Genomic DNA, 25860 nt, shown 5'->3' with positions numbered 1-25860 from the left:
TTGTAATAAATAAATAAATAAATTATAGGTAGATCTAAGTTCTGACCTAGAATTCAGAGCAACCCATGACTTTGGGTCCATGTAAACAGTTCACTAGAGTCGCAAGCAGAAGGGGAGAGAATACGAGGCCATGTAAGTTTGGACCCAAGACCTTAAAGCAGTGGTTCTCAACCTGTGGGTCCCCAGATGTTTTGGCCTTCAACTCTCAGAAATCCTAACATCTGGTAAACTGGCTGGGATTTCTGGGAGTTGTAAACCAAAACACCTGGGGACCCACAGGTTGAGAACCACTGCCTTAAAGGGTCAATGAAGATCCGCTCTTGCTAAGGGCTGATCAAACAAATTAGTACTATTCAAAGGAGCTATCCAAGGTGCTGAATTCATTTGTGAGGTTGGGTTCAGCAGAATACATTCACTGTCACATAAAGATGAAACCCACTAGTCACCACTGAGAACTTATATCTAGAGCTGAATCTGGGTCCTCGGGTATGAAGGAATGGGAGACAAAACCAACTGGGGAAGCTAGCTGTATGAGGATAGAGAGCGCTGACAGAAATGGAGTCAAAACTGGGCCACTGAGAAACAATTAGGGGATATTTAGCATGCTTGGAGAACTTTGAGGTTTTAAGCAGTACAAAATGTCTCCGGAGGATGAACAAGTTAAAAGGGGGAGAAATACCAAAGAGCAACCCACTGCAGACTGAGCATGCTCAGCCTTCATGGAGCGTTGAGTACTATTTAGAACAGAAGAGGAATAAAGGGAGATCCGGGAGCAAGAGAGAAAGAAGGAAAGGAGCATGAAGGGTCCATGAATGGCCAGATGGGACACTAAACATGACTACTCCCTGTTGTGGCGCTATGAGATATTGCAACATTTTGTTGTAGGACTCACTTATTTATACATTGATGAGGGGTAGATATCTGGTGGCCCTCCAGAAATCATTGGTTAGCAATTCCCAGTATTCGTCACTATTGACTATGCTGGTTAAGGCTAATGGAATTATAACCCAGCATCTAAAATGGAATGTTTTTGGGAAAAACTAGGCTTATGAGAAATGAGGGTTCAAATCCACATTCCACCATGGAACCCCATTGGAATGTCAACCTCTCAAACTCAGAAAAAGGCAAGGAAAATGGGAAGAGATGGGAAGTGGAGAGCAGATTTATTTATTTATTATGTATTTACTACATTTATATCCTGCTCTTCTCACCCCGAAGGGGACTCGGAGCGGCTTACAAATCAAATGAACATACAATATATTATTAGAATAGCACAATATAAGCATTAAATTACTATATTGTACTATATCATTATATGGTAATATTATTAGTAATATTACATTTAATATATAATATATAATTAATATTATTATATTGTTTAATTGGTAGTATAATATTGTATTCCATTATAATATTATAATCAATATTATATGTATTATATTATATATTTATAAATTATTATAAATTTTATATATATATATATATACACACACACACACACACACACACACACACACACACACACACACACACTAGCTTTGCCCGGCCATGCGTTGCTGTGGCTTATGGGAATCCTTTGTTGGCCAGGTGGAATAGCAGTGAATAGCCTTGCAGTCTCAAAGCCTGGCCGTTTTCTGGAGTAGCTGGAGCTTTTTGTTGTATGAACGTAGAGGCATGGATGAGGGGTTGTGCTGCCATGTTTAGTGTTTCTGGGATATGTAGTTTTGTTGTTTTGTCCTAGGTCGAAATTTCATTACCCTTTTATATATATAGACTAGCTGTGCCCGGCCACGCATTGCTGTGGCGAAGTCTGGTGGTATGGGAAATAAAGTATTGAGGAATTGGTGGTAGTTAAGGTAAAGGGTAAAGGTTTTCCCCTGACATTAAGTCCATTATAAATGGGTTATATAGCTGTGTGGAAGGGCCTTGAGTCTACACTGCCATATAATCCAGTTAAAATTTGATAATCTGTATTTTATAGGCAGTGTGGAAGAGGCCTAAGTGAGGCCTAACTCTGACTGTCCTCTGGGCTGAGTGGGTTGCTAGGAGACCAAGTGGGCGGAGCTTAGCCTTCTAACTGGCAGCAATTGGATAAAAACAATTATTCCTCTCCCTCTAATTAGGACTTTATTTTTCTTTTCTTTTTGTTGTATGAATGTAGAGGCATGGATGAGGGGTTGTGCTGCCAAGTTTAGTGTTTCCGGGATGTTTAGTTTTGTTGTTTTGTCCTAGGCCGAAATTTCATTACCTTTTTATATATATAGATATATGTGTATGTATATAAAATTAGCATAGCATGTTGCTATGGTAGTGATAGTGACAGTCAGTCCTCCATCTCCATGGATTATGAATCCATTGATTCAACCATCTATGGCTTGAATATATTCCAAAATTTCCCAAAAGCAAGCCTAGTATTTGCCATTTTATATAAGGGGTTACATTTTATTCGGCTATTGTATACAAAAGGGACATCTATGGATTTTGGTATCTACAGTGCTCATGGAACTAAGTCTTAGTAGATACCAAAGGCACACAGTATTTACACAGAAGAACCCCCTCTGAGATTTGCAACAGACACAAACATCAAAAAAAGTGTAGCTTTTCCAGTTGCACACAGCAAACCACAGCAGGAAAGAGCATAAGAAAAAAAAACTGCATAATGTCTAACTCATGCAGCACAAATTCAGGAAATGCATGAAAAGCAAAGAAACACAAGCAAAGTATTCTCTCTAATTCCTTGAATCCCAAAGGACCAGCTTGGGTCAGACAGGCAATGAAAAGGCTCGAACCTTCTAGCAAAAGGCTTTCCCCCCTGCTTCAGCTAATTCCCAGCAGTCCAAAGAATCTCACATAAGTACGCTTGGGATGAACTTGAAAACCTCAACGCAGACCCAGGTGCCTGATAATAAGACTCAAAATGGTGAAAAATAATGAGCTGGACAGACTCTCGGCTGCTTTAACCATTTAAATAGACTCACAAAGAATGCAAGTTTTCTCTTGCAAAGAGTAACCTGGGTTTTTGTTGTTGTTGTTGCTTTGCATAGGAAACAGGATTTTCTCTCTCTCCAAAGATAACACATCTGCTTGTTCATCTCCCTGACATCCTGAAGTGCAATTGGCATATGGAAATATGCCTTCTTCAGGTCTATTGATGCCATTAGATCCCAACTTTTTCAGCTCTCCTTTGTTGTTTGCCATGTGCTCCTTTCCTTGGGCATTTTATAGCTCCCTCCAAACTTGGATGGCGCAGAAGGAATTTTGTATGCACACCATCCAAAGCAATACACACACACACTCATATATATATATACAGTGTTCCCTTACTACTTCGTGGTTCATTTATCATGGATTTGCTGTTTCACGGTTTTTCAATAAACTCTAAAAGACTATTATAAATCATAAAAAATTGCGATTTACAGCCTAAGGAAGGGAGGAAGGAGACGCCAAAGGGAGAGAAAAGGAGCCCAAGCGGCAACAGGAGGAGGAGGAGGAGATTTATCAACACACAATTGGTTGATAAAGACTTAAAATTGTGTACAACTATTAAAATAATGTATAAATATTAAAATAAATATAGCGTCCCTACTTCACAGATTTTCACTTATTGCGGGTGGTCCTGGAACCTAACCCCCATGATAAGTGAGGGAACACTGTGTGTGTGTGTGTGTGTGTGTGTGTGTAGGCACTTCATGCCATCATGCCGGCCACATGACCTTGGAGGTGTCTATGGACAATGCCAGCTCTTCAGATTAGAAATGGAGATGAGTACCAACCCTCAGAATCAGACATGACTAGACTTAATGTCAGGGGAAAACCTTTACACACACACACACATATATAACACATACATACACACACACATGCACATGCAATGGTATGTGTCTCTACGTCACTAACAGTATGAAATCCTTCCAATAAACTAATAGCAATTTGATGCTGCCTTAGCAGTTATGGTTCCATCATTGGGGATCCTAGGATTTGTAGTTGTTGGGAGATGTAAAATTCTCTATGGAACTATAGGCAGCAGAGGAACTTTCCATGAGAGGAATCCAACTTTCCAGGAGAGGAATCAAAACACTACAAATCCAAGGATTATATCAAGTGGGCCAAGTAGTATAAAACTCTGAGGATGTAGATACATGCTCTATAATGCATGGATCGCTATCTCATGCCATCCGACTATCAGCCCTCCTGACACAGTGCACGTGGCCATTGGCCAAAAGGGAGGACAGGACACATGAACCAGCCATAAAAGTCAAAAGTGGGCTCTGGAATGTGGAAAATAGCAACACCGGGCACCAAGACACTTGGGTGATTTATGATATTGTTGTTAGGTCTATATCGATGGGCACTAGTGCGAGACTCTTGTATTCCGGACAATAAAGACACATGGCGTCTTCGGCCCCTGTACGTCTTGGTGAGTTTTTTTTCAAGAGAAGATTAATCCACAACACAGCTGGAGCCAAGAATCCCTACAGGATCCCATAAGGGAGACAACCCACTAAAGGCTTGTGACCTACATTGGAATGAATAAAATGGGAGAAGAGGAAGGAGGTATGTTTGAAAGAAGCAGATGGGATATTTTAAATGGAGGAAGATGCTATTTCCAAGAGGTAGTTTCAAAGCTAATTTTGGACTTAAACCACCGAATCGTCCAACCTACTTAATTTCATGAAACCTCTAAAATAGACAAACCCAACACAAGAGTTTTAGGCTATAGAGAGAACAACATGGATTTTCGAAGACATCACAGGCCACTGGATCTTAAACACTCTTCAAGCTCCTCAGTCATGGAATTCAAACTTGTCTGACTCTGGGTTAGATTGGGTTAAAAGGAAGTGGATATTGGATCAGTCGAAATGTAATGGGAGGCTAATGGGCAATCTTTGAGAGCCATGTAACTTCAACTCTGTTTGTTATCAGGGGTCAGTTGGGTTATAAAATCTAATTTCCTAGAGAGACAGAACTGAAAACAACGTCAACCAAGATGATCAAATCTCGTTTCCGTCTAGTTCAAAGACACATTAAAGCGTGCGGATGAAGTTATGTAGACAGGCACTTTCTAGTGAATAGCGATTCCGTAAGAGCTTTCAGAAAGACGGCGATGTCTTTCCATATAAAAAGGAAAAGAGGAGTGGACTCGATCAGCACCTTGAAGACCAAAGGATGAGCTTTCATGGATTTGAACTCTCTTCTTCAAAGCCACTGCTGTCTTCAAGCCAAATGGATTGAAGTACAGTTATGTAGTTGAAAAGTTGGGATTGGTGCATACGCAAAGATGAGTATCATGACACTGGTGATAAAATTGCATCAGGAAAAAAATGGACTGGAATTCACTAAATTAATCAGTCTTCAAGGTGCCCCTGGATTCCTTCTCCTTCCTTTTTAATTCTGTAGGCATTATCTCCACGTTCGGGTCCATTCGCGGGTCAAGGCATAACCTCATAGGACGTGGAAAACCCTCTTTTCAATTTGCGACTTTGATGTGAAAGGAGACCACACTTCAAAGAAAGGAAGCAATCTCACTCACTTTGCATTGCAAGCCAAACAGGTAGTGAGATCAAAGGGTTTCGAAAGGGGTACGTGATGCAGGAACAAATCTATCGTTTGGGGGAAGAGAACTTCGGTGTCAGGAGAACGTCTAATCGGTTCCTTTGAAACTCACAATCAGACCAAACAAGAGGCACGGTTACAGAAATCAAGCGCTCTCTGATCTAGTTGTGCAGGCAGAACAAATAGGAGAGCGCTTTCAAACAAAAGGAAAATGAAAGGCGGGGAAAGGAAGCCCCACAAATGGTTGGAAGGAACCTCAAGACCTCAGAAATGGAAGGCATAGATTTGATCTTTTGGATCTTTTGACCCAAATCGGGATTTTAATATTATTGTCTATATTGACTTTTATGACTGTTTTTAATCATGTTGAAGTTTTATTGCTCAGTTTAATGTTTTATCTGATTTGTGCTGTCGTGTCTGGGCATGGCCCCATGTAAGCCGCCCCGAGTCCCTCCGGGGAGATGGGGCGGGATATAAGAATAAAATTATTATTATTATTATTATTATTATCTCTCTTTTCATTAGAACCATTACTCTAACTAATAATAGAGTAAAATAATGAATATAACAACAATAGAGTAAAATAATAAATGTAATAGTAACTAATACTAGATTAAAATAATGATAAAAGAGTAAAATAATAAATGTAATACAGTAGAGTCTCACTTATCCAAGCTAAACGGGCCAGCAGAAGCTTGGATAAGCAAATATCTTGGATAATAAGGAGGGATTAAAGAAAAGCCTATTAAACATCAAATTAGGTTATGATTTTACAAATTAAGCACCAAAACTTCATGTTATACAACAAATTTGACAGAAAAAGTAGTTCAATACGCAGTAATATTATGTTGTAATTACTGTATTTATGAATTCAACACCAAAATATCACGATATATTGAAAACATTGACTACAAAAATGGCTTGGATTATGCAGAGGCTTGGATAAGCGAGGCTTGGATAAGTGAGCCTCTACTGTAATAACAATAATAGGGAAAAATAATAAATGTATATACCGTATATAGTCAAGTATAAGCCAACCCGAATATAAGCCGACCAGGACCCTCCATTGAGTATAAGCCGAGGGGGGCTTTTTCAGTCCTAAAGAAGGGCTGAAAAACTCGGCTTATACTCGAGTACATATGGTAAATATTTGAATGCATATCATATTGAAGAAGAGTACCAGCTTCTTTTCTGCTGCTCTGTAGACTAGGACATGGAGCAATGGAGTGTTTATCCTGTATGGCAGGGGGTTGGACTGCATGGCCTTTGTGGTCTCCTACAATTCCTATGATTCTAAGATTTAGAATAGTCACCGTCCCCAACCAGTGTGAGGAAACCAAATCAAGGAAGGGTTTAGAAACCAAGACCTACGAGGAACAGTCAAGAGAGTTCGGTATGTTCAGCCTGGTGAGGATAAAGGTTGAGATGAGAACCACATCCAAACTAGAGCACAAGTGGGTGGGAAACAGAAAATAGAGCATCGATGTAGGAGGAAAGCAAAGCAGAACATGTTGGGTCAGAAACAACAGACAGCTAACCGTGGCTCCGTCTCAGAAGGGCAATCTGCTCCGGATTGGAAAGGAAATGCCAAAAGAGCTACCCAAGGTGTTGTACCCTATCCTAGAGATTCCCAAAACCTAGCGTGGATTGACTGCCCCAATAATACAGCACCAACGTCCATTGCTAAAAAATCTGGGATTCAACTTGACATTAATTTCGAGACTTTTTGATGTTGCCTATGCAAGTCCAGATCCAGATTGTTGTTAGGTGGTGAATCAAAATCTAGGTAAATGTCCCCATCTTTGAAGGTATTTCAACAGAAGGTAGATGGCCATCTGTCGGGAGGGTTTGGATTGCACCTTCCTGCCTGGTTGGACTGGATTTCCCAGGAGGTCCCTTTCAACTCTAGGATTCTATGAGGATGATGATGATGATTATTATTATTATTATGTTTATTTATATCCCGCCTCCATCTCCCCCAAAAGGGGACTCGGGGCGGCTCACAGAAATATCAAATAAAAACAATAACAGTATACAGTACATCAATGGACAAAAACATGCACCAGTTATAAAATCTGAACATTAGCCTATGATATAAAAACATGCTTAATAAAACATAGAATTAAAACCAGCGAGGTTACAGTAATAGATAAGCTAAAGTGTGCCTTATAAGTTATGAATTCAGGGTAACAAATAAAGTGCAGCAAATTCATTTGGAATCAGTTAGGGATGAGAGAAGCCCTGAGCTAATGTCAAGTTGATTAGAGCCCCCAGTGGCGCAGTGGGTTAAACCCTTGTGCCGGCAAGACTGCTGACCTGAAGGTTTGGGTTGCTGACCTGAAGGTTGCCAGTTTGAATCTGGGAAGAGTGCAGATGAGCTTCCTCTGTCAGCTCCAGCTCTCCATATGGGGAAATGAGAGAAGCTTCCCACAAGGATAGTAAAAACATCCAAACATCTGGGCTCCTCCTGGGCAACGTCTTTGCAGATGGCCAATTCTCTCACACCAGAAGCGACTTGCAGTTTCTCAAGTCACTCTTGACATGAAAAAAAAACTCTCTAGGTTAGTGGAGAACCTGACACGAAAAAAAAAATGAGTCTGAATGTCATTCATTAATGGATCTGCCCTATACCTGGATTAATGCCTTCCAGTTCGGCCATTGCCTTAATCTTTCCCGGTGAGATACCCGGGTCAATTGGATGCTCTTCCGCTCCCCTTAGCAAAGCAAGAAGAACTGTACTCACACTTTGGTGTACTCCCAGGTGACACACTGTGGATGTGAAGTGCCCTTGGGGACAGAAAAAGAAAGGGAGAGAGTTAAATGGCATGCGACGCCAAAGGCTGGGAATACAGCAAGCCCTGCTCCTCCGCCCGGATTTCCACCTCTCCAAATAACGGGTTTGCTTTCATCCCCAGCAAGGAGCAGCTGCTCCCTTTGCAAAAGGCTGCCTAGGTACTCAAACCCATTGCAAAACCGCACTTGTAATTTCAAATGTTTATTGTTAGCTGCCCTTCGAGCAGTGCCAAAGGGTGGGATTGAATGTTCTACTAATAATTGATGATAATAATTATATTTGCGGAGAGAGAATTCTTGCATTAACTCCTTAATAAAGGCTGCTGGGCTTACAAGAGCTGGCTGACTCATGAGTTTTTCCCCCTTTCTTCTCTTTGCAGTCCTTTTTTTATTTAAGGAGGAAATGTAAGATTTCTCCCTTGATAAAAGAAGTATTTCGAAATATACTGGGAACGACATCAGTTTGCACTGTTTCTTCTCCTATTGTTCTCCTTCTCTCTCCATCTCTCATATTTTCTTACAAATTCACCCCCCACCCCACCCCATGCTTGCCTGTGGTGTCAAAAATTCCATGTTTTTGTATGCTGATATTAACAGAATATCATTTATAGGAAAACATTTGGGTTGGTTTTCAGTTGATTTGCATTCTATTGATATTTTAGAAGGCAAGGAGAAGCAAACATTGTGGTCTTTTCAGACCGATTAAGAGGCTTTTGGGGCACTTTGACGGTTAAGAACCACTCCCAAATCACTCCTGGATTATTCTTTGTAAATTACGAGGGTTGAATGAAAAGTAATGCCTCCGCCTTCGTTACTTCGGTTTGGATGGGAATATTTTAATAAATCAAATGCAGAAATAATCCTTAGAATGTGCTCTTTAACTATAACTATTCACTTTCTCACACAATCACCAGACAATTGGATACATTTCTGCCAATGATGAATATGTTTTCTGAAGCCATCACAGAAGAAGTCGACACTCTGTTTCCTCAACCAGCGTCTCACAGGACCCATCGTGCACAGATCTTCCGATAGCCAAGCAAAGCAATAATGTGACCCACAATTCTTGTGAAATGCCAATTATGCTGGAGTGATATGACGGTCATCCTGAATTAATCTGTCAACCTTTTGCTTGTGAAATTCGGTTGTTGCTGTTACAGGACGTCCAGCTCCTTGTTTGTCATGCAAGTCAGATGTTCCCACCTCAACATCTTTAAACTTACTCGCCCAACGACACACAGGACTCACATCAACATAATCCCCATAAACAGCTTGCATTCTCTGATGGATCTCCTTTGGAGTGACACCTTATGTGGTCAAGAATTCAATGACTGCACGTTGCTTAAGTCGCATTGACCAACCGTCTGCGCAGGGTTCCATACTTTGCACTTTAACAACACAACCATTCAATGCTAAGGCTTCCTGCCAAATGGGACCGTCTGCACAGGGTTCCATATTTCACACTTTAACAACACAACCATTCAATGCTAAGGCTTCCTGCCAAATGGGAGCGTCTGCACAGGGTTCCATATTTCGCACTTTAACAACACAACCATTCAATGCTAAGGCTTCCTGCCAAACGGGACTGTCTGCACAGGGTTCCATATTTCGCACTTTAACAACACAACCATTCAATGCTAAGGCTTCCCGCCAAATTGAACCATCTGCGCAGGGTTCCATACTTCGCACTTTAACAACACAACCGTTCAATGCTAAGGCTTCCTGCCAAATGGAACCGTCTGCGCAGGGTTCCATACTTCACACTTTAACAACACAACAATTCAATGCTAAGGCTTCCTGCCAAATGGAACTGTAGAGGAGAGTCTACTGAACAAGCCAGTACCTGCCGCATACCAGGACCGCCATCTGTTGAGGAATTACGAAGGTGGAGGCATTACTTTTCATTCAATCCTCATAGCTTTGGGGATTCTGGAAGGGCCACTTCTAGGAATCCCAAGAGTTGTAGGCTGCTCTTTGCTTATTCCTGCTCTTCACTGTAACCAACCAATTTTCCAAAGAAAACAAGAAAAAAGTCTCCCCATTCCAACTGGTATGCCTTCCAGTATGGAATTGCTTTCCATCATAGATAAACTTCTTGGGAGGAGAGCAATGGCCAATCTCAATAAAATACTGAAGAGTAGAGACATCACACTGGCAATGAAGGTCCGCATAGTGAAAGCAATGGTATTCCCTATAGTAACCTATGAACATTGATCCTACCACACTACCTCATCCTCTACTCACAGTATGCTGTTCTAAAGCAGAGGAAACAACATATTTAGAGGTTGGGCGAAGTGAAGACAACCAGCAGAATGACTTCCTATGAAGCATTTTATTTCAAGTGGGTGAGACCTGCCTCTTCCCATCCAATTACCAATGCTAAATTTGCCCCATGTTGCGTACTTACATTGATGATGTGGGACAGCTCCACCGTGATCAAGGGTTCCATGGCCTTTGTTGGTGGCTTCACGGTTACTGTGAGAACTTTGGACATGACGGCAAGGGGACTTCTGTGGATGAAAAGGGAAACAGTGGATTTGGCTGCTCAAAAGTGGTGCCGAGGTCCAACCTATCACTCCCTGAAGTAAACTCAGAAATGTGTAGAATAGATTAAAGCAATCAGACCATGGAGTTTACCTAGCAATCTGACTGTGGACTCCATCCCATTTGATCTCTCATGTAGTGGATGGAATACTGTTGCTTAGTCCTTACTAGAGCAGACCCATCAAAGCTATGTTTCAATGCTGTGTCAAGGCAACTGATTCAATGGTTTTATTCAAGTAAGAAGTTGGATTAACGGTATGATTTAAGCCAATGTTTATTCTCTAGGATCAGTGAAACTACATGATTCCATAGCATTGAGCCATGGCAGTTAAACTGCATTAATTCGACAGTATAGTTGTGTTTTTGTCTGTAGATATATGTTTTGCATTAATCACAATTGCAATTGATGTCTTGGTTCATGTTATGTTGTTTTTATAACTATGTTATTATATTGTGTTTTAAATGTATGGATTGTTTTTCTTATGTAGGCCGCCCCGAGTCCCTTCGGGGAGATGGAGGCAGGGTACAAGAATAAAATTATTATTATTATTATTATTATTATTATTATTATTATTATTATTATATTTTATTATGACACAGCAAACAAGATAGATATGCTGGATTTCATATCGCAAAATCACAAGTCAAACACTTCCCAAGTGTCTAGGACTGTGTGATGTATTTCCGGATGATGCGTGCAGATCCCAGCAGGGTGGCCTTTTGCAGTTGGCAGATCGTGATTTTGTCAATGTCTGTTGTTTCCAAATGCCAGCTGAGATCTTTTGGCATGGCACCCAGTGTGCCGATCACCACCGGGACCACCTGCACTGGTTTCTGCCAGAGTCTTTGAAGTTCAATCTTGAGGTCCTGGTAGCGGCTGAGTTTTTCCTGTTGTTTTTCGTCAATCCGACTGTCACCTGGGATGGCAACATCAATGATCCAAACCTTTTTCTTTTCCACAACTGTGATGTCTGGTGTGTTGTGTTCCAGAACTTTGTCAGTCTGGATTCGGAAGTCCCACAGTATCTTTGCATTATTATTATTATTATTATTATTATTATTATTATTATTATTATTATTATTATTATTATTATTAAACTGAATGCCTTTAGTTTATACACACACACACTCACACACCTACACTCCTGAACATTTGAGTGTGAGCTGCTTCCCATCCACTATCACCCACAATCACTTACTTCGGCGGAGGCAGGATGAGGCCCAAAGTCCGATACAAGATGGCACCAATGACAAAATAAGATGATTCATCTGTTTCTGTGGTGGATGGGAGGAAGAGAAGAAAATTACAATGTTGACTGAGACTATGCTTAGTCTCATTTGGGCCACTAGAGCTGCAATATCTTCCCAAACATTCCACATTTTTTCCAGATCCATTATGGATCTCTTTCAAAATGAGTTTAGAAAACAATTACAGTTACATGTTTTTAAGCAAAAACAAAAACAAGATCCTGTTGGTGATGTAGGCTATGATCTCTAGATGTTCAATAGATGGCATTTCTTCCAAATTAGAAACACAGTTACCTATTGCTAGGTCAGCTCTTGCTCTTCCCTGGCTTCTAAGTAGCCATAAAAGCATCTGCAATGTGGGATCCAATATTTGTTTCTAAGCCATCTTGTTTTACTTTGGAGGTCATTCTCCCAGGTGGCTCTCATCATTGAGATATGGATCATGCCCAACCCTAGGTAGCTTCTGTAAGTCTTAGAGATGGAAAGACTAGTCAAAGATGGTCAATGCTGTGTTTCTTGAGTGTTGAGAAATGCTGGTGAAAGGGATCCTGAACTGGCAGAACAATTCGTCTGCCCGAACTCATAACCTGCCAAGGGCTACGTACCAGACGAGGAGAGGGTGAGCACCTCCTTTGGGATGAAGATCTTGTCTTCGGAGTGGCGGGCCCAGTCTTTCATGCCCCTCCGACCTTTCATGGGGAAGTTGATGTCGCTGGAAACAGCAGAAACTGGCTCTCTCTGGATGCTGATTACTACCAAAAGTGGGAAAGAAAAGGGAAGAATAGGGAAGGGGTCACCATAGATATGTACTATCCAGACACCCTTGGATTCCTCTCTCAGGAGATTGGGGCAGGATTGCACCATAGTGCTCATCCAAAGGAGCAGAAGGATATCAATCATGCAAAGCCTGTTGTTGACCTAGTAGGATATTATATAAGGTCCTGAACTCTTATATCCTCCAAAATTTCACAGATGGAAATGGGGACTTTAGTGGCCAGTGACATCAGCGTGATCAAGATGGGCAAAACATTATGAATAAGAAAGAACGCACAAGCTTGGAAAGTCTGCAGCAGTTGGCTTTTGCTTGAGCCTACTGGGATAGAGAAGTAAAAAACCACAAAGGCCATTCAGTCCAACCCAATTCTGCATTGCAGGAATACACAAGGCTCTGCTCCTTCCTCTCCTCTCCTTCCTGTTGAGTTTACAAACTTTATGCTGTGAATCAAGGAAGAGGAGGATGGAGAGGGGCATCAAAAAAGAAGAGAGACGCTAGGATGGCATAAATGCATTACAAAATTATTGTATGGCAGAGCATTCATCCTACAAAATACTCGGGTTGATAAGATGACATAGTACTCTAGACATATGGAAAAATGTTCGCCCACACTTCTCTCCTTTGTTGACAGGCTGGATGGGTGAAAGGAAGAGATCTTTGGGCCACTTCTCAAAGGAGAAAAGATTGGTATTGCTTGGCAGAGCTTTATAAAAGTTGGGTATCCATACTTGGGGTTCTATGGATCTTAGAGGGCATACAGACCCTTGGGAGCATATATGGGCCAAAGTTATTGTTAGTTTCAACTAGAGAAAGGTGATGGAATCAAACATATTTGCCCAAGTATTGGCGCTCTTGTCTACTACCTTCTAGTACCTACTACCTACTACTACTACTTAGGACTAACCAATGGTATTGAAGCCACGCTCCTCAGAACATACCCTGTTTCCCCTAAAATAAGACATCCCTAGAAAAGAAGACTTAGTAGAAGTTTTGCTGAATTGCTAAATATAAGGCCTCCCCCAAAAGTAAGACCTAGCAAAGGTTTTGTTTGGAAGCATGCAGGATCGGTAAATGTACGTATCATAGAGTGTTGTACATGGAAATACAGTAGAGTCTCACTTATCCAAGCCTCGCTTATCCAAGCCTCTGGATTATCCAAGCTATTTTTGTAGTCAATGTTTTCAATATATCATGGTGCTAAACTGGTGCTAAATTCGTAAATACAGCAATTACAACATAACATTACTGTGTATTGAACTACTTTTTCTGTCAATTTGTTGTAAAACATGATGATGTTTTGGTGCTTAATTTGTAAAATCATAACCTAATTTGACGTTTAATAGGCTTTTCTTTAATCCCTCCTTATTATCCAACATATTTGCTTATCCAAGCTTCTGCCGGCCCATTTAGCTTGGATAAGTGAGACTCTACTGCAATGGTAGTAACAAGAAATTCTTGATAGGATTCGCAGTTTGTCTAGTTATGCTGGTTTGTGATGACAACTACTGTACAGTATCTAATAAATGTTCATTTTTTTGTTCAACAATAAATGTGAATTCTTCTTCATGGAAAAATAAGACATCCCCTGAAAATAAGACCTAGAGCATCTTTGGGAGCAAAAAATTAATATAAGACACTGTCTTATTTTCGGGGAAACACGGTATTCCCCATGGATTGTGACCCTCCACAGTAGAGAGAACAAGGATTTCTCTTTGTGGTGATCCATCCATCATCCACCCTATCCATCCCTCCTCATCCCAGCCACTCACCCAAGTTGTCGGTGACAATGAGGGAGCTCTGGAAGGCTTTGAGGGCATCTCCCACCAAGTGGATGAAATCTTCCACCACTTTCATGAGAAGGACCGAACCAGGCAAGACCTGTGAAACATAAGGAAAGGATGAGGTTTCAACATAGCCTTGGGTTTTTTGGCACTATGCCATGCCCCCAATGCATGCCCGCTCACCTGCTGGGCATCTTCCCATTTGTCTCTGTTTTCTGCATCCACCATGTAGCTGACCACTTGGAAGAATCGCTGTGAAAGGAGAAAAGATGTTGAGGTGTATCTATTGGGGAAACTCCTATTGATCTTGCCTTGTTGAGAAAGCAATATACAAGGCTTCTCCTTGTTCCTTTTTCCAGTGACATTGTAACATAAAGATACAGGTTCTGATCCAATGCCATTGTGATGCCTAGGTCACCTTTGGCCCCTGACCCTGTGGCCATTACTGTCCAGGATGAAGAAGACTTTGGTTTTCTCCCATGTCAGCAAGATTCAATTCCTTTCCAGATGCCTCATGTTGACATCTCCGAGCCAGAGCCAATTAAGGATGCCCTTGAAACTGTGCCGGCTCTCCCAGATTCTCCGGAAGGTTTAGTGTTTGATCATAGGGCATTCGTCCAAACAGAGAGATCGCAAAAACAAAGTTTGCGGAGAAGCGCCAGATTAGCAGAGCGTGGTGACTATGGCTAAGCCCTGTTCTCTTGGGAAGAATTTGGGAGTTAGACACCTGGCGCGGAGACTGTGACCAGCTCAGTTCTCTTGGGAAGTTTTAGGGAGTCAGGCACCTGCTTTGGGGGAGCTTATGAACTTCAATAAAAGTATGGCACTGAGAACTTTCCTTTGCGGTGTCAACTTTACTTCTGACTGGAAAGCAACATCGTCTCTAGCTCCTGGAATTCAAGTGGCCTAAAAGTGCTCTACTCTTGAGTAGACCGGGCACCGGTCTACCTCCTTGCCCAAGTTTGGACTGCGTTTCAGCTCCTGTTCATCTAGTTCCTGCCTTGCTTTGAAATCCTGCTTTTGGACATTTACTCCAGAGAACTCTTATTGCCTCTTTGATCCTTTTTCCCCACTCAATACTCGGGCCGAGTTTGAGTGTGTTTCGGTTTTGGGACTTTGGACTCTAATACTGGACATAAGACTTTCACTTATTGGACTAATTTTGATCTTTGCTGGAAGGTCAATTGCTTATTCAACTTTGCTGCTTATTTCCTTTTGGAACTTTATTTGCTTTAATAAAGATATTATATTGTTATTGGTCTCTGTGTTGGTTTCCGGTGCTCTCACTGCCTTGGGGCGTAACAGCCATGCACCAAGGAAATATTTTCTGTACTATCTGGACATTGATATGGTACCTGCACATCATCCGAAGAGGGGATGTAGGTGGCTCTCTTGTAAGTGTCTGTGACGTTGCGCAGGATCTCCACTGAGAAAAGCAGGTCCCCGCTATAGTAGGTTTTGCGGGTGACAAGCTCCAGAAGGCTGCGGACCACCTGAGACATGCCTTCACCTGCCAGCATGCGCTGTCCCTTGGCCAGATGCTCCCGGAGCTGCGATTGGGACACACACACAGAGAGAAGGAAAAAATTGCAACCTCTCAATATAAGAAAAGGAATGGTTGAAAACTGGATGAAAGGAGCTGGGGCCTAGGAGAAATGCCAAAAAATACTAATTCCTTTCTGCTCCTGTGACCCATTCTGGCAGAACAGGCATAGAAATGAATAACTTACAGTAAGATCCCCATATCTGCAGAACCCGTATCCGCAATCTGACTAAATCAAGCACTTGAGGGAAACTGTAGCTCTAAACATTTGCTGGATCCTTCCATTCATTCTATGACATATTTTCCCTGAAAATTTCCACTGGCTTGGAGGACCTAATAAATTCCCAGACAGGATATCTCTTCAGCAATCTCTAGGTCAGTGATGGGCAAGGTTTTGCACTTGGTGTGTCAAAATTCGCCAAAAAAACCTAGCATGACTTGGGTGGTGTGTCACTTTGAGAAAAAAAAACATAATTTTGCAAGATATATAGTTTAAATAACAAAAATGTATAAGTGTAATATATAATTGTATTTAATAAATCAAAAACTATTTACTACCATTATTTCCATGTACAACAATCTATGGTACCTCTTGCAGTTTCCACGCTGATTTCTCTCTATTCTAGTTTCAATAGAGTCATGAATAATGAATAATATAATTATAATATAATATAATAGCAATAATATGATAATATACTACAATAATAGAATAATAGGATGATATAATAATAATAGAATATAAAAATATAATATAATGATATAAAATATATTAATAGGACAATATAATAATAGGATATAATAATAATCTATATATATAAAAATGTACTGTTCATTTGTAGGATGGAGTTACAGTAGAGACTCACTTATCCAACACTCGCTTATCCAACGTTCTGGATTATCCAACGCATTTTTGTAGTCAATGTTTTCAATACATCGTGACATTTTGGTGCTAAATTCGTAAATACAGTAATTACTGCATAGCATTACTGTGTATTGAACTACTATTTCTGTCAAATTTGTTGTATAACATTATGTTTTGGTCCTTAATTTGTAAAATCATAACCTAATTTGATGTTTAATAGGCTTTTACTTAATCCCTCCTTATTATCCAACATATTCGCTTATCCAACATTCTGCTGGCCCGTTTATGTTGGATAAATGAGACTCTACTGTACTGTATTTAAGAATTCAGCACCAAAATATCACGATGTATTGAAAACATTGACTACAAAAATGCGTTGGATAATCCAGAACGTTGGATAAGTGAGACTCTACTGTATCTGTTTTTATTTCTGAAGTTTACCACTCTCAGCTTATACTGGAGTTAATGTTTTCCCAGGGTTTTTTTGTGGTAAAATTAGGTACCTCGGCTTATATTTGGGTCGGCTTATGCTTGAGTATATACAGTAAGTAGTAGCTAATAGCTCAGAAACCTTTCCATGTGAATCCATGTTCAACCCCACAATGTCAATGAAGGCTTGACCTTGTGCATCTTTACAGAAGAAACATTAAAAGTCAGAAACATGGGAAGTGACTAAGGAAGAAGAACGTGCCAATTGCACTGTCCTCCTTTCAACACTGGGTTTCTGACCCATGAAGGACAACTGGAGCAACGGCACCAAGTGAACCATGGATAAGATGGCCCTCGAAGTTCAATATGGGGGCACAGAAAAGGAAGAGATAGCCAATTCTCCCTGCCAGCATCTGCACCTACTGAGAGATGTAAGTATCGGTACTCGTGGGAAATGCAGCGGGCGAAGCTGGGTGCACCCCAGTAAGCCACACCATTGGGGTTGAGGAGGCACCGGCGGCTGGCAGAACCTGCAGAGAAGAAAAGCAAAAGGCTGAGAAGCATTCAGAGTAGAAGAGGACCCTTGAGTCCAGCTAACCCAAGCTCATCCTGGATATTGCTGAGGAAGGATTTCAGAAAACCGGGGTCTGAAACATGACGATGACAGAGGATGAACTGTCCTGGTATGTTACACTATGTAACACGATTTTCATTCCTGGGTTATAAATGCCATTTCCTAATTGGTTCTGGGGCCTCCGGTGGCGAAGTGTGTTAAAGCGCTGAGCTGCTGAACTTGTGGACCAAAAGGTCACAGGTTCGAATCCGGGGAGCGGAGTGAGTGCCCACTGTTAGCCCCAGCTTCTGCCAACCTAGCAGTTTGAAAACATGCAAATGTGAGTAGATCAATAGGTACTGCTCCAGCGGGAAGGTAACGGCGCTCCATGCAGTTATGCCGGCCACATGACCTTGGAGGTGTCTACAGACAATGCTGGCTCTTCAGCTTAGAAATGGAGATGAGCACCAACCCCCAGACTCAGAAACTACTGGACTTAACGTCAGGGGAAACCTTTACCTTAATTGGTTCTATCATAAAAACATGGTAAAAGTTTATTAAATTCCAAAAAAAAAATTTGCAGGAGGGATGTCTTGCAGCACATTTTGCTCTAGCTTTTCAATGAATATCTTATCAAGTCTCAACCAATTCAACATAGTTTGTGGCAGCCACATAAACAATTGTTCTGGAGTATAGCAACTAATTTCAAAGAAATTATCACACAATTAAACAGAAAATAACACTTTCAAACCAGGAACAGAACATTTTTCAAATTGTGTTTCATAGTGTTATTAATCCCTTGCCTTCCCATATTTTCAGCTGTGACTAAAATGTCCCAGTTTCTTTCTTCTCCTTCCATCGTCTGCTTGCTTCAATTGCTGCAAGGGTACTAATATGTAATAATAGTTCCAATCTGTTCTGCGTTGGTTAGATTTCACCTGGAAGAACCCTGTGTCCACTTCTGGGCACCAAAATTCAAGAAAGGGATGGACAAGGTATCCAGAGCAGGGCAACTAAAATGATCAAATGTTTAAAAACTATGCATCCCTTTGAGGAGAGACTTAGAGAGCTGTGGAAAAACTATGCATCCCTTTGAGGAGAGACTTAGAGAGCTGTGTATGTTGAGCTTGGAGAAGAGAAAGTTGAAAGCAGACATGATAGTTGTGTTGACATATCTGAAAAAAATGTTATATTGTGAAGGGGGCAAGGCTTGTTTTCTACTGAGACACAATGGAGCAATGGATTCAAATTCGAGGAAAAACTATTCCAACTAATCATTTGGAAGAATGTCCTAATGTTAAGAGCTGTTTGACAGAGGAATATACTGCCTGGGAGTCTCCTTCTTGTAAGTTTTGAAATAGAGACTGGATGGCCATCTGTCCAGAAGGCTTTGATTGTGCCTTCTTGCATGGCGGAAGGAGGTTGGACTGGATGGCCTTTGGGATTCTCGAAAAACTATTCCAACTAATCATTAAGAAGAATGTCCTAAGGCTTGGGAGTCTCCTTCTTGTAAGTTTTGAAATAGAGACTGGATGGCCATCTGTCCAGAAGGCTTTGATTGTGTCTTCTTGTATGGCAGAAGGAGGTTGGACTGGATGGCCTTTAGGATTCTCGAAAAGCAAATCCAACTAATCATTTGGAAGAATATCCTAATGTTAAGAGCCGTTTGACAGAGTAATATGCTGCCTGGGAGTCTGGTGGCATCTCCTTGAAAGTTTTGAAACAGACTAGATGGCCATCTGTCCAGAAGGCTTTAATTGTGTCTTCCAGCATGGTAGAAGGAGGTTGGACTGGATGGCCTTTAGGATTCTCAAAAAACTATTCCAACTAATCATTCAGAAGAATGTCCTAATGTCAAGAGCCATTTGACAAAGGAATATACTGCCTGGGAGTCTCCTTCTTGTAAGTTTTGAAATAGAGACTGGATGGCCATCTGTCCAGAAGGCTTTGATTGTGCCTTCTTGCATGGCGGAAGGAGGTTGGACTGGATGGCCTTTGGGATTCTCGAAAAACTATTCCAACTAATCATTAAGAAGAATGTCCTAATTTTAAGACCCGTTTGACAGAGGAATATATTGCCTGGGAGTCTGGTGGCATCTCCTTCTGGAAAGTTTTGAAGCAGAGACTTGATGGCCATCTGTCTAGAAGGCTTTGATTGTGTCTTCTTGCAGGTTGGACTGGATGGCCTTTGGGATTCTCCTCCAACTCTTGCATTTCTAAATGATACTCTTCCAAGTTGTTTTAGGCAAAAAGACAAACAAACTGCGGAAAACACCAAAACTTGTGTGTTTTCCTTATGTGTAACTTTTGCCACGTTTGCCCCGCTCTAATGTTGCGTGGCCACGTTTGTTCCAGTTTTTAATCTGTGATGTGCTGGAGGGTATGGAGGGCATTTTCCATGGAAGAAAGCACAAATTGACTTCGCTTCCTCCACAATCTTATTAATTTTGTATAAAGGAACAGCTTTGGTTTCCTTTGTGAAGCATTGTTTACCGGCCGGGGACGCTGGATTCCTCGTCGCACGTGGATTTTTTTTCCTCCCCTGGCAAAAGATCTATCCTTCCAACCTGGGGTTCTTCTCCTTTTCAAGACATATAATGTGCCAAACTTGCAAGCAGCCAGATGTGTACTTCTTTCAGCACGGGTAAATGTGCAACTCGGCACAAAAATCTTCAAAGTCGGAAGAGAGTGAGTTTAAGAGAGAGCAGAGAACGTTCCCAGAGACATCTCCGTGGGAGATGTGCAAAATACATAGCACTGTGAAAAAAATGTAAAAATAAAATTGAGATGGGTTTTTTCCTCTCTTTTATGTAAGTACAACCAGATTTTTTTTTTTTTTTTTTTTTTTTTGGAAATGGAAGATAAAGATTGAGATCCCATATCGCACTGGAGGAGAATGCTGCTTTCCTAGGAACAACTCTGCTTTCTTTTCTCCAGACAATCCCAACCAACTACGCTATTGCTGGGCATTGAATGGATGGAGAGAAGAGGGGAAACAAGGTAGAGGCCAGTTAAGAATTATGCAATCTTGGAGCTGGAAGAGACCCCAAGGGCCATTCAGTCCAACCCACTTCTGTCAGGAAGGCAAACACCATCCAAGCCCTCCCGACAGATGGCCATCCAGCCTCTGCTTAAAAGCCTTGGACTCCCAAGCAGAATACTCCTCTTGTTCTTCCTAATGTTGAACTGGAGTCTCCTCATGAGTTCAAAGCCAACCCGTGGCGGAATGAGCACCTGACCATTAAAATAAAATAAATAGCCCCTGCTCGTTGCTGACCTAAGCAACCCAAAAGATAGTTGCATCTATCAAGTAGGAAATTTAGGTACCACTTATATGTGGGGAGGCTAATTTACAACACCATAAAAATCATCCAGCTGCCGTTGGAATGAGGAATTTGCCATCGCAGTGAAGCAGCTGCTCTCCCTCTGTGGCTGGAATCGAGCATACCCTCAGGAAGCTAAAAGCTGGAGAAGGTTTAAATTGCCTCTGTGTCTGTCTCTGTCTCTGTTCTATGTTATACTAGCTGTGCCCGGCCACGCGTTGCTGTGGCGTTGTCTGGTTGTGTTGGTGAGAAATTGTTGAGGTAGTGGTGGTATTGAATGTCTGTTGTATGGTTGTCTTTATGTTTAGTATGCACACTGAAGTGGATTATATGGCAGTGTGATAATCCAGTTCAAAGCAGATAATATAAGATCATAAATGGGTTATATAGCTGTGTGTAAGGGCCTTGAGTCTACACTGCCATATAATCCAGTTCAAATCTGATAATCTGTGGAAGGGTCCTAAGTGAGGCCTAACTGTGCCTGTCCCCTGGGCTGAGTAGGTTGCTAGGAGACCAAGTGGGCGGAGCTTAGCCTTCAAACTGGCAGCAATTGGATAAAAACTATTATTCCTTTCCCTGTAATTAGGACTTTATTTTTCTTTTTGTTGTATCAACCTAGAGCCGTGAATGATGGGTTGTGTTGTCAAATTTCGAGGTTGGGGGGCCTGTAGTTTTGTTGTTTTGTCCGCTGCCCTGATGCCATCACTCTTTTATATATAGAGATGGCATTGAATGTTTGCCTTATATGTGTACAATGTGATCCGCACTGAGTCCCCTTCAGGGTGAGAAAGGCGGAATATTGTAAATAAATAAATAAACCCTTGTGTCAACAGGACTGCTGATTGACAGGTCGGCGGTTCGAATGCTGGGGAGAGCAGGGTGAGCTCCCTCTGTCAGCTCCAGCTCCCCATGCGGGGGCATGAGAGAAGCCTCCCACAAAGATGGTAAAACATCAAAACATCCAGGCGTCCTTGCAGACAGCCAATTCTCTCACGCCAGAAGCGACTTGCAGTTTCTCAAGTCGCTCTTGATACACAAAAAAATGTTGAGGCAGAATATCTTTTCCTGCAATTTGAACCTAGGGCTCTATTGTGTCCTAGTCTCTAGAATAGCAGAAAACAAGCATGTCCCTCCGCAATGTGACATCCTTACAAATATCCAAATAGGTCTCTCATATAGGTCAGTGGTTCGAATCCAGGGAACAGGTGAGTTCCTGCAGTTAGCTTCTGCCAACCTAGCAGTTCGAAAACATGAAAATATGAGTAGATCAATAGGTACCGCTCTGGCAGAAAGGTAACAACGCTCCATGCAGTCATGCCGGCCACATAACCTAGGAGGTGTCTATGGACAAACCCGGCTCTTTGAGTTAGAACTGGAGATGAGCACCAATCCCCACAGTGGGACACGACTAGACTTAATGTCAGGGGAAAATCTTTACCTTTACCTATAGGTATCTCAAGCTACAACTCTCAGGACTTCATAGCCTTGAGCCACAGCAGTTAAAACAGTGTTAAGACTGTATAAACTCTACAGTATAGATGCGTCCTATGTCTGCATATGGCATGAGCAAGGCTCTGGCCAAAGTAAGGAAAGGTTGGGCTATGCCCCAAAAGTGTAAAGTATCCTAGTCTTAATCCAAGTAAAACAATACTAAGAGAATAACATAGTAAAAGGTAAAGGTTTCCCCTGACATTAAGTCCAGTTGTGTCCGACTCTGGGGGTTGGTGCTCATCTCCATTTCTAAGCCAAAGAGCCGGCGTTGTCCGTAGACACCTCCAAAGTCATGTGGCTGGCATGACTGCATGGAGCACCACTACCTTCCCGCCGGAGCGGTACCTATTGATCTACTCACATTTGCATGTTTTCGAACTGCTAGGTTGGCAGAAGCTGGGGCTAACAGCGGGTGCTCACTCCACTCTCCGGATTCGAACCTGGGACCTTTCAGTCTGCAAGTTCAGCAGCTCAGCACTTTAACACACAATTCCACTTTATCTGACATGGCTCAATACGATGGTGGTGTAGTTTTATAAAAATTGTTCATCTTCTCTGTCAAAGACTGCAGGTGCCTCACATTACTGCATGGAACGCCGTTACCTTCCCGCCAGAGCAGTACCTATTGATCTACTCACATGTGCATGTTTTCGAACTGCTAGGTTGGCAGAAGCTGGAGCTAACAGCGGGCGCTCACTCCGCTCCAGGGATTTGAACCTTTCGGTCTGCAAGTTCCGCAGCTCAGCGCTTTAACACACTGAGCCACTGGAGGCTCCAAGAGAATAACATACCAAGAGGAAAATTCAGATTTTTCAGATTGCAGAAGCCTGTTGTCCTGCAGTGCAAACTGGAACGAGACCATGCACTCAACCAGAACCAAAGCGCATGGTGCAGACGTATCCTGTGAAAGCCATGGGGCCTTTCAGCTTTCGGTGAGAAACTTGTCTTGGCATCTAGGTCTCAAGGGGCATCTGTTCTTGTCCCTCCATCTGTCTCTCTCAACACCTCCTCTCCCTTTGTCTTGTTCTTCTTTTCACTTGTCAAGCCTCCAGTTTGCAGCCTGCGAAATGCAGATGTCTCCATAACCACCAACACACTGTCACGTCCTTACCTGTGGCATTGGCTGGGCATTTGTTGTAGACGGTCTCCCCGGCAGCGGCTTTCTTCCAATTCATCAACATGACATATTCATCCTTGCACATTTCGTGGAAGGCTGAGGGAGGAGAAGAGGGCAAGAGCGGATGGAACAAGTATCCGAAAAAGATAAAATTGTGAATAAGTTGCAGCTATAAGTGACTGCCTTTCTATACATCAATGCAGCTGAAGAATGATATAGAAAAAGACAAAAACAAGGAGATTCTATTTAACTTCCTGGCTACTGCAGCTAGAATAGTTTATGCCAGGAACTGGAGACAAACAGAAACACCGAAAAAAGAAGACTGGTTACACAAAGTGCTAGAGACTATGAATATGGACCGACTTACATATTGGTTAACGCCCAACCATGGCTTACCCAAAAAAGAAACTAACTGGGACTTTGTAAAAGACTATTTGAAACAGATGAAGATAGACCTCATTTGTTGAAAGTATACAATCTCAAGGAATAGAAGAAGACAGTGGGGAAGTAGAACTGAAACAAGAATATATGGACTAAAATCAACTATAGGACTATCAAAGTACCGGTAAGAAGGAAGTCAACAAACTTTTTTTTACTTTTTTTTACTTTTTTTAATAATATATATATATATATATATATATATATATATATATATATTTCTCTTCTCTTAGAATTCACTATTGTTAGATAGAACTTCCTTTTCAAATATATACTTGTGTATATCTATATATATAAAAGAGTGATGGCATCACGGCGACCCACAAAACAACAAAACTACAGGCCCCCCAACCTCGAAATTTGACAACACAACCCATCATCCACGCCTCTAGGTTGATACAACAAAAAGAAAAGAAAAATAATGTCCTAATTAGAAGGAGAGGAATGATTGCTTTTATCCAATTGCTGCCAGTTAGAAGGCTAAGCTCCTCCAACTTGGTCTCCTAGCAACCCAATAAAAAACAATAAAAAACACTAAAAATAATTAAAAACACTAAAAAATTAATACAATAAAATACTATAATAACAGAAAACAACTAAAAATAATACAAGCAAATAATAAAATATAATAAATAAAAAGATAACTTACAATAAAAATAATTTAAAAATACAAATAACGTCAAATAAAAATTACACAACAATTTTAACCAATACCACCACCACTTTGCCACAGCAACGCGTGGCCGGGCACAGCTAGTGTGTGTATATATATTCTCCCCCTTTTTTCCCCCTTTTTTTCCCCCTTCCCTCTTTCTCTTAGCCTTTCTTTTTCCTTATATTCCTACTTTCTATACAACCAAAATGTTCTCACTCTTTCATTGTAATCTTATTTTCATTTTATAAGATTAAAAAACCCAATAAATATATTTGAAAAAAAATGCAGCTGAAGAATCAGTAGTTAGAACTTCGAGACAGGCAACAATTATGGATATTCAGAGATCACATTGGTCAAGGTTCAAATCCCCTTTCATGGTGTGTTTACACCACAGAATGGATGTAGTTTAGCACCACTTCATTGCCATGGCTCAATGTTATGGGATCCTGGGACTTGTAGTTTTGCAAGGTCTTCAGACACTTTTAAAAAAAAGTGCTGCACCAAACTGCAGCTTCCATGATTCTGTAGCATTGAGCCATGGTGGTTAAAGTTGTTCTCAACTGCATTCAGTCCACAGTGTAGATGCACTCTCAGCCACAGGAGAGTTTGAGCAAGTCCCATTCTCTTAGCCTTACAATGTTGGTTCTCAATCTGTGGGTCCCCAGGGGTTTTGGCTTACAACTCCCAGAATTCCCAGCCAGTTTACCAGCTGTTGGGATTTCTGGGAGTTGAAGGCCAAAGCATCTGGAGACCCA

General features: G+C 41.4%; 1 protein-coding gene across 4 annotated transcripts in view; it reads right to left on the bottom strand.

Moving 5' to 3' along the window:
* adgrb2 (adhesion G protein-coupled receptor B2) overlaps positions 1-25860 on the bottom strand; it is a 222398-nt gene that overhangs the window by 62081 nt on the left and 134457 nt on the right. For all 4 annotated transcript variants that reach the window (XM_062962755.1, XM_062962756.1, XM_062962757.1 and 1 more), the window contains 9 exons: positions 24007-24108; positions 17952-18058; positions 16050-16244; positions 14878-14946; positions 14683-14791; positions 12744-12890; positions 12090-12165; positions 10754-10856; positions 8297-8340 (listed from right to left, as the gene is read on the bottom strand). In XM_062962755.1, coding sequence (XP_062818825.1) covers positions 8297-8340; positions 10754-10856; positions 12090-12165; positions 12744-12890; positions 14683-14791; positions 14878-14946; positions 16050-16244; positions 17952-18058; positions 24007-24108 — 952 coding nt within the window. The remainder of the gene's footprint in view (positions 1-8296; positions 8341-10753; positions 10857-12089; positions 12166-12743; positions 12891-14682; positions 14792-14877; positions 14947-16049; positions 16245-17951; positions 18059-24006; positions 24109-25860) is intronic.

Source organism: Anolis carolinensis, unplaced genomic scaffold, assembly GCF_035594765.1.
Source record: "Anolis carolinensis isolate JA03-04 unplaced genomic scaffold, rAnoCar3.1.pri scaffold_10, whole genome shotgun sequence".
In the NCBI taxonomy this organism is placed as follows: Eukaryota; Metazoa; Chordata; class Lepidosauria; order Squamata; family Dactyloidae; genus Anolis; species Anolis carolinensis.
The sequence above is the reverse complement of the archived record's forward strand: the minus strand, read 5'-3'. Positions and strand labels throughout refer to the sequence as shown.